Raw genomic sequence first — 9,151 nt, 5'->3', positions numbered from 1 at the left:
AAAAAAAAAAAAAAAAAAAAAAAAAAAAAAAAAAAAAAAAAAAAAAAGAAAGAAAGAAAAGAAAGGAGCCAGAGACAGGGAGGCCTAAAGGGACAAGGGAGTAAACGGGGTAGACTCTAGAGACAGGGAAGATTCAGGCAGGTTTTCTGTGTAATCCTGTCATATTGCTAGCATATCCCCTCCCCTTCAGCCTCTGCATCCCCCAGTCTCCTAGGACTCTGACCAACTAGGGACCTGCTGAGACACTCAAGGAAGGCAGCTGTGCACGTCTAGACTCAGTCTCTTGTGCTTCATAGAAGATGGCCTAGCTTGCCCGCCTCAGCTTCACTGATGTCACCAGGGAGGAGGCCAAAGCCAGCTCCACTTTCCCAGCCCTTCCCCAGCTCCCAGCCGACATCAGTGGCTCTGCTCTGAGTCTATGAACCAACAGCTGGGAGCCCAGTGCCAGACTTGTGTGGCAGAGTCTAACTAGACAATGCTGAGGATCTGGGGAGTCATTGAACCTCAGCTGCCTTATTTAAAGAATAAGTTGGGTAGCTAGGCGGTGGTGGCTCATGCCTTTAATCCCAGGAGAAGCAGGTGGATCTCTGAGTTTTCCTAGTCTACAGAGCAAGTTCCAGGACAGTTAAGACAGCCAAAGTTACACAGAGAAACCCTGTTTCAAAAACAACAACAGAAAAAAATAAATAAAAAAGATTCGTAATTAAGAGCACTGGCTGCTCTTCAGAGGAACCCGGGTTCAATTCCCAGCAACCACCTGGCAGCTCACAACTGTCAACAATTCACTTAGTTCCAGGGGATCTGACACCTTCATACCAATGCACCTAAAATAAAGTTAAATAAATACTTAAAGCAGGAGAAAGAAAGAAAGAAAGAAAGAAAGAAAGAAAGAAAGAAAGAAAGAAAGAAAGAAAGAAAGATGAGTTGGGTTTGCTCAGGGTGTTTACCTGGGGGAGAGCGAGCCCCTTGGAAAGACATATATGTTCTGTAGGGAATAGTTCTGCGCTTTTGTTCTGTTTTGCTATGTATCCTCAATTGGTGCAATGAGGCTCCTGAGTGCTGGGATTACATGTATCACTCTGCCTGGCTAGTCATATACTTTTTAAAGATTTGTTTTTTATTTTTATGTGTTTCTATGTGTGTGTGTTACATGTATATGGGTGCCCATGTATGTGGGTATCAGTAGCCCTGGAGCTGGAGTTACAGGTGGCTGTGAGCTGCCTGATGTGGGTTCTAGGAACTGAACTCCCATCTTCTGGAATAGCAGGAAATGTTCTAAACTACCAAGCATCTCTCCCCACCCAAGTCATACACTCTTGAATGAGAGGGCGTATATTTAGGGGTGGAGGGGCTGAGTAGTGATGCTAGAGATGGAACCCATGCTAAGTACATACTGTACTGTAGCTGGATCTTCAGTGCTAAACTGACTGGATTTCCAGTGTATGGAATGGATTCAATGGTTATTTAGGAGTTTTTTTTTTTTTTAAAGATTTATTTATTTATTATGTATACAGTGTTCTGCCTGTGTGCATACCTGCACCCCAGAAGAGGGCACCAAATCTCATTGCAGATGGTTGTGAGCCACCATATGGTTGCTGGGAATTGAACTCAGGACCTCTGGAAGAACAGTCAGTGTTCTTAACCGCAGAGCCATCTCTCCAGCCCCTATTTAGGAGTTCTTAATGATTGCAGCTCCCTGAAAATTAGATGCCCTCCATACATTTCCTGTAAAGGTTGTCAGAGCTCATGGCAGGAGGGACGGACTTTCCGGGCCTGGGGTGACATTCAGAAAGAATTGACCCCGGGGTGAGTGTAGCTCAGTCAGTAGCAGAGCCATGGTCATGAGTGAACAGTCAGTGAAGGAAGGGGCTCTTCCGAGAGGTGGACTCCTCCACCTTTGCTTAGTTTGAATCTCTATGGCTGTGATAAACAGTGACCAAAAACAGCGGGGGGGGGGGGGGGGAACGGGTTTATTCAGCGTACAGATTACAACCTATCACTATCCAGGGAGGAACCTGGAGGTAGGAACGGAAGCAGAGACTGTGGGAGAATGCTGCTTACAGACTGGCTGGCACCTTGGTAGTCTCAATTTAGCACTGAAAACCTGGAAAATTCTTAGAAAGTCCTTATCCTTAATCAGTGATGGAGACCTGAAAACGCTGGTTCTGGTATCAGCGAAGGGCTGTTCTCTGGGTCATTTCTAGAAGAGGTGGGTCTTCCTAACATCTATTAAGGCCATCAGAATTCTTCAGCTGAGGCTCTCTACTCATTTGTGATAGGTTGACATTAAAACTTGTCATCTTAACTTTTCCATTGAAGCCCGAGTCAGTGAGCGAACAGCACCACCTTCTGGCCTGGAATGGAATCAGTCCCTGTAGAGTGGTCTCGGGATCCAGCGGCCCAGGCTTTATCACTATCTCTACCATGGGAGAGGCTGGGATTGGGTGGTCTTTCCCCTCTGAGTTGGGCTGGAAAAGATGTGTCTGTGCTAAGCTGAGCTTGGCTAAGGCCACCCCACTTTTAGGCCTTAGAAAGATCTATTAGGAAGTTAAAGCAAGAATTCAAGGTAGCAAATGCAGGTTGCTTCCACGGACAGATCCAGAAATCATTGTTCATTTTGCCAAGCCTTGCACATGGCAGGATGGGGGAGATCCTAAGAGGGTTTCCGAGTAACCACCCCTTTCCTACCATGCTCAGAACCAATGAGGTAAAACTGCTTGGTCCCCTGGTCCCAGTGCCTTCTCCCACTCTTTCCCTGATCTCACAGCAGCCGCACTGGTGGACATCCTACTTCAAACCACCACACTTATGCCTCCCTTACTTTTCTCCTTTTAAAAATATTTATTATGTATACAATATTCTGTGTGTATGCCTGCAGGCCAGAAGAGGGCACCAGACCCCATTACAGATGGTTGCGAGCCACCATGTGGTTGCTGGGAGTTGAACTCAGGACCTTTGGAAGAGCAGGCAATGCTCTTAACCTCTAAGCCATTTCTCCAGCCCCTCCCTTACTTTTTGCAGCTGTCCCCACCCCATTGGCTCCTTCTCACTGAGGTTTGGAAGTCCTCCAAGACCTGGGAATCAGGCTGACTGCCCAAAGCACACTGTACCAAACTCCAGCTCACCTCAGCACAGGCTGTAAAGCCTTCAGTTCACCGACTCATTTGCAAACTGGAGGTGGTGGGCCCCACTTCATTATATTGTGACAGGAATCACCGAAAACCTTACTGGCAGCCACTACCACACTTAAGTGAGAAACTAACTACCAGACCCATTTAAATAGGCTCACAATAACCTGTCCTGTCCTAGAGCGGGCTACTGCACAGCCATACCAGTATTTTTCTGACTAGGACCAACCTGCCTGACATACGCCCCAAATCTCAGCCTCTGGAGAATGGATGCATAATCACTTAAACCTACGCTCTAGGTAAAACCTCAATTCCTGGTGCTGCTTCTGAGCTGCTGTGAGGCAGCTTCTGGGGTTTCATTTTATATTCAGCCATCTCCAGCCTATTTCCCCACGCACTACCTTGGAGTAGGTAGGTCTGACTCTGCAAGCCATGTAACCCTGCCTCTTTGACAGCTTCTATTGGGTTCTAAGCTAGAAGCCAGGCTGGCCTTGAACTTCTCTAAACCATCTTCAAGAGCTAGAACCACAAGTATCAGGTCACTGTGTGTCCAATAAAGGGCGGTTTTGAAATACAGTATTTTGAAGGCAAGGGTAGAAGCCACCCCTTGTATCCCTTCTAATTTTACAAAAACCACCCCACAGAAACAAGGTTAAAAAAAAAAACCCTACAATAATCTACAAAACTTGAAATGGCTGACATCCTCCCAGGCTCATGTGGTCGGCTGGGGCCCTCGAATATTAAGATGCAGTAGGCAGAACCGCCAAAGAAGAGGGCACCAGACAAAGGGTTGTTTTATTTTAATGATTGATCCACCTGAGGCCACAGGCAGCCCACTATGTACAGACTCGAGGGAAGCTCTATTTTTTGGTCTCTTCCTCCTTGGACAGAGTCTTGATGATCTCCTCCTTCTTGGCCTGGAGGCGCTCCTCCCGGCGCTTTCTTGCTTCCTTGGTCTTAGACCTGCGAGCCTCAGCCTGGTCACTAGTACAAAGGAAAAAGATTATCAGTCTGGGGACAGGGGAACAGCTAGGGAGGTAGACACACACTCCAGACTCTACACCCTCAGAGCTCCATCACCCCAAGGAACAGCAGCTGCTGTCCCGCCAGCCCGTTGCCAATGGGCAGGTGGCACGGGAAAGTGCAAGCCAACAGCTGTGCTCCTAACAGATGCGACACCAGGAAGCACCAGATCCCGCAGTAGTACTGTCACAACAAAGGCAACTCTAAAAGAAACTTACGCCAGGAGCTTCTTGCGGGCCTTGTCTGCCTTCAGCTTGTGGATGTGCTCCATGAGAATCCGCTTGTTTTTGAAGACATTCCCTTTGACCTTCAGGTAAAGGCTGTGATACCTGTATGGTCAAGAAACAGCTCTGGTTAGCAATGGGACCAGAGATGGCACCTGTGGGCTGCTTCTCTCCCCAAGTCACTCAGCCTATTCAGAGCCTGTTTCCCATTATCACAGGGACTACCGTTCCCAAACCATACCTCCTTGGGCAGCCTACATGGAACCTGCCTAGTAAACCAGTTCTTGGGCTATTCTGATAGCACAGGGGAAACCAAGAAAGCAACCCTAGTAGAATCAGATAACCCAAAGTCACCGAGAGAGATCTACTAAAAGACAAAACCAACAAAGTGGCTTACATATGGCGGTCAATCTTCTTGGATTCACGGTATCTCCTGAGGAGGCGGCGCAGAATCCGCATTCTTCTCATCCAGGTCACCTTCTCGGGCATTCGGGCATTGGCAGTACCCTTCCGCTTTCCTGTTGAAAGTTATGGACCGGACTCTATGTAATAGCTTTAAGCTCACTGTTAAGTCAGTTACTAGAGACAGCCAAGTTCACCTCACTTAACCCTCTTTCATTTTAAACAATATTACTCCCAAATGTTTAAGTCAATTTCTTCTCTGGGGAGAAGCATCAAAGCTGGCCTTGGAACTGACATCTACCTGCTTGATTTAGTGCAAACATGGCAAGTACTGTCCTCTCATTCTATAAGCATGCTGTTACAATAGGACAAAAGGTAATGACAGTTGGGCTGTGGTGGTGCACACTTTTAATCCCAGCACTGCCCAGCAGAGGCAGGAGGATCTCTGTGAGTTCAAGGCCAGCCTGGTCTTCAAGAGTGAGTTCCAGGACAGGCTCCAAAGCTACAGAGAAAGCCTATCCCAAAACCCCACAGCCAAAAGCCCCCAAATCAGCATGGCTTTGGATGCAGTGTGACCCTAACTCATCTCTTTAAAAACAGCCCTAGAAAGCAGTTTCTCAAAACTATGTGGGGCACGTGGACATGACATGAGTGTTGGGAACCAAACCTCCTGTCCTCTGCATGAGCAGTAAACAGTCCCAATTTCTCCGCCACCCCCCCGTTTTTTTTTGAGACAGGGTTTCTCTGTGGTTTTGGAGCCTGTCCTGGCACCCCCCCAGTTTAAAAATACCCAGCATAAACCCCAGCATAGAGACTTAACATTAGCATTTTTCTCCCAAGAATAAACACAACCCAGTGCTAATTCCAACTTGTATCCATGCAAAAGATACAAAGCGGCAAAATAAAGATCACCAGAATTAGTGCCAACTTCAACAGTCTTTCCACAATGACTGGAACTGAACCCAGATGACTGCTCTACCACTGAACTAGATCTCTGTCTGAACCCATTATTTAAGAGGCAGGAGAAAGGAAACACTGTTCTCACCTATGCCCATATGCCTGCCCTTCCGTCGAGCCAAAGTGTTTTTCCGGCATCGAGCCCGGGAATGCACAGTCACAGGCTTCCGGATGATCAGCCCATCTTTGATCAGCTTCCGTATCTGCTGACCTGGGAAAGCATTAATTCACCTGTTTAGTTAGCAAAGGCCTAGCCACAAACTCAAATAGAAACAGTGCTCATATCCTTGACCCAACATTCTCAAAAGATGAATTCCTGGTGTACTTCTTTAAAAAAAAAAAAAAAAGCCATTTCTAGTTTTTAAATATTTCACAGCATACTTAGTATACCTGAAATGTGGACGCAACACAGGATGACTTGGAGTCACCCTGTCAGGAAAACAATATACTAACAAGCCTCTGCTTATGTCCTGAAGCCTCATCCAACACCCTTCTAGTCCTCAAATCTCTCTTCACACTACCATTCGGCAGGCTGCAAAGATGGCTCAGTGGTTAAGAGCACTGACTGCTCTTTCAGAGGGTCTGAGCTCAATTCCCAGTAACCACATGGTGGCTCACAGCCACCTGTAATGAGATCTGGTGCCAAGGCACACAAGCAGACAGAACATTGTACACACACACACACACACACACACACACACACACACACACACACGTCATCTTGCACACAGCTTAAAATCTACACTGGATAGTTGCAGTAACCTCCATCCTTGTCTCAGGCAAATAAAGGACCTGCATTTTTTACCCCATTTTACGGCTCCCGTAGAATGTGAGCCCTCTTAGGGCCATAAAAAGCCAACACATTTGCCATGTCCTTTACCTGACGCAGGTAAAGGTGAGGGTGAAGGATTATACTTACGGGAGTTGGCATTGGCGATTTCATTGGTCTCGTTGGGGTCCAACCAGACCTTCTTTTTACCACAGCGCAGGACGCTAGAGGCAAGCCTCTTCTGTAGCCTGAGCATACTGGGGAACACAGAAAGCAGTATTAGGCCCTGGAAGCCACTTCTGGACAACGGCAAACACAAGCAAAATCTTCCCTCCAAAGTCTCGCATATTGTTTAAAAAATACGCATTATTGTCTACACATCGTTACTACTAGGGCCAAATACACTTTCTAGTCCCATGATTCTTGCCATCCCTTCGTGTTCCATAACCATTTCCAAATCAAGATCGTTGCTAAGGCTGTGGGGGGGGGATGAAGTCCGAACTAAGGATCTAAAAGGAGACTTGAGCCTGTTCAGGTATTTAGATGTAGTTAGGATTTGGTGTTAAGGATGAGACAGACACCAATGGATCAGGACTGTGACGTAGCCTGTTTACCCAGGAGGGCAGGCACTTGCTGGGTTCTTTGTCACAGTAACAAACGCCGTCCAGCCGTCCTTCCAGTTTGTTACATCCGTCCGATTGGAAGCCTCCCTGGCGGCTCACCCTCGGCAGACGGAGGCCTGGGCTTGCCCAAGACTTGTCCCACGTCACATGGCGGAGGTCCGCTAAGCGCCAGGCACGCCAGGGAGCCACAAGCGGCCCAGATGCCGCCGCTCTACCCGCGCAGTCGTCCGCGATGCAAGCCGAGCGGAGAGCAGCGCTCGTGGGAGATTCTCTCCAGGCCCCGGCGTCACGCACCCCACCCTCCCCAGGCCCAGGCCGCGCGTGCTCGCGTCCTCCCCTCGCTCCCGGCGCGGCCGCACCACGCCCGCCTTCCTCTACTCTTTGCCATCCGGGGTCGTGGCCCTGATCCCCGCCAAACCCCGCCGGACCCATCGGCCGAGAACCGAGAGCCGCGCGCGCTCACCTCATGGCTGCGGACGCAGCAGCGAAAGGAAAGAGCTTGCTGGTCGCGGGCTCCTCCCATTATCTGAGAAGGGGAGAGCCCAAGGCCGACCCCATGCTCATCTGTATTTCCACTCCGCTCTCTCATCTTATTCCTTCTCATACACACTTAAATCCGTCCTAAAAAAATTGTCATCATAGATGCTTAAGGCCGAGAATCGGTTTTAAGCTTTAAAACACAAACGGTGTACCCCTGTCGTCTGGCAAAATGGTTCAGTCCAACCTCTCGGCAGACATGCGCAGTGAGGGTATTTGATCACGTGGGTATTTGGGTGGCCGGAAGTCGCACTAAGTCGCGCAGGCGGAGTGAGGAGGGTTTAGCCCGAATGGCCTAGTCTTCTCAGAGGCCTTGTCATTAGTGAAGGCTGTTATTCTAGCTGGGAGAGAATTAGCGAACGAAGCGTTAGAGGATAATGAAAGCAGAAAGCGAGAAAAGGTAACCTCGCGTTCACTCTCTTAGAGGAAGAACTGGTATGCAGGCTAGATCACCAAAAAATTTATCTCGGTCCCACTGCACATCCCTAATCCCCGGATACCTCCTCCATTGTAGACTGAACCGAATCCTAATTTCTGTCACCCACTTGTGAAAATCATATGCATCGACTTTTACAAGGAAGGCATTAGCATAAGCAAGCGAAACCAATATTTGGCTCACTGTAGCAAGCACATAGAAGACCTACGTTGAATTGTCTATAAACAACAACAACAAAAACCCAACGGCTTTGAATACCCCTGAGACATCCAAGGAGAATGTTCTGGGGATCAAGAGTTAAAATATGGCAGTCTGGAGCAGAGAAGCTGACTCCCTTAATTCTAGCAGTCGGGAGATGAGATCGAGGTAGCAAGATAGCCAAGGTGAAGGATTCCAGGCAGTCTGGGCTGCAGAATGAGACCCTGTCTTAAAAAAAAAAAAAAAAAAAAAAAAAAAAAAAAGCTGAGATGGTACAGGATTGAGTACTTGCTGCTCCCCCAGACAACTGTAGTTGCTTTTCCAGCACCCGTATCTGGTGGTTTACAGCTGCCTGCTACTCCAGTTCCTTGGGATCTGTTGCTGTCTTCTACTGCCTCATGCACCCATAGATATCAGCCATGCTGGCATGCATGCATGCAAACTCATACACAAAAGTAACCCCTCCTTTTTTTAAAAAAAATATTTATTTTGTATACAATTTTCTGTCGGTGTATATGCCTGAAGGTCAGAAGAGGGCACCAAACCTCATTACATAGGGTTGTGAGCCACCACGTGGTTGCTGGTAATTGAACTCAGGACCTTTGGAAGAGCAAGTAATCCTCTTAACCACTGAGCCATCCCTCCAGCCTAGCAATCCTCCTTTTAAAGTCCGAGATCAGGAGCTGAGCAGTGGTGGCGCACACTTTTAATCCCAGCACTAGGGAGGCAGAGGAAGGCGAATCCCTGTGAGTTTGAGGTCAGCCTGGTCTACAAGAGCTAGTTCCAGGACAGATAGGACTGTTACAGAGACACCCTATAGCGAAGGGGAAAAAAAAAGTCTCTTTTTTTTCCCT

At 48.0% G+C, this 9,151-nt stretch overlaps 1 protein-coding gene across 1 annotated transcript; it reads right to left on the bottom strand.

The window, feature by feature from the left end:
* Positions 1-3,913: 3,913 nt before the first annotated feature.
* Rpl19 (ribosomal protein L19) lies at positions 3,914-7,645 on the bottom strand. Its single transcript, XM_050157051.1, has 6 exons — positions 7,590-7,645; positions 6,654-6,760; positions 5,823-5,945; positions 4,773-4,893; positions 4,370-4,480; positions 3,914-4,112 (listed from the first exon to the last, which is right to left on the bottom strand). The coding sequence occupies exons 1-6, from the start codon at positions 7,592-7,594 to the stop codon at positions 3,989-3,991; spliced, it is 591 nt and encodes a 196-aa protein (XP_050013008.1). The 5' UTR covers positions 7,595-7,645; the 3' UTR covers positions 3,914-3,988.
* Between the last annotated feature and the right edge of the window lie 1,506 nt (positions 7,646-9,151).

Source organism: Alexandromys fortis, unplaced genomic scaffold (genome assembly GCF_014885135.2).
Source record: "Alexandromys fortis isolate MF-2015 unplaced genomic scaffold, M_Fortis_MF-2015_v1.1 scaffold_31, whole genome shotgun sequence".
NCBI classification, from domain to species: domain Eukaryota; kingdom Metazoa; phylum Chordata; class Mammalia; order Rodentia; family Cricetidae; genus Alexandromys; species Alexandromys fortis.
The sequence above is the reverse complement of the archived record's forward strand: the minus strand, read 5'-3'. Positions and strand labels throughout refer to the sequence as shown.

Bases quoted from the DNA above. Each gene is read 5' to 3' on its own strand.
- Rpl19 (XM_050157051.1), bottom strand. The intron at 4,894-5,822 runs GTGAGAACAGTG...AACTTTCAACAG, and splicing joins GGGCAGGCATATGGGCATAG to GAAAGCGGAAGGGTACTGCC. The intron at 4,481-4,772 runs GTAAGCCACTTT...TTGACCATACAG, and splicing joins AAGAAGATTGACCGCCATAT to GTATCACAGCCTTTACCTGA.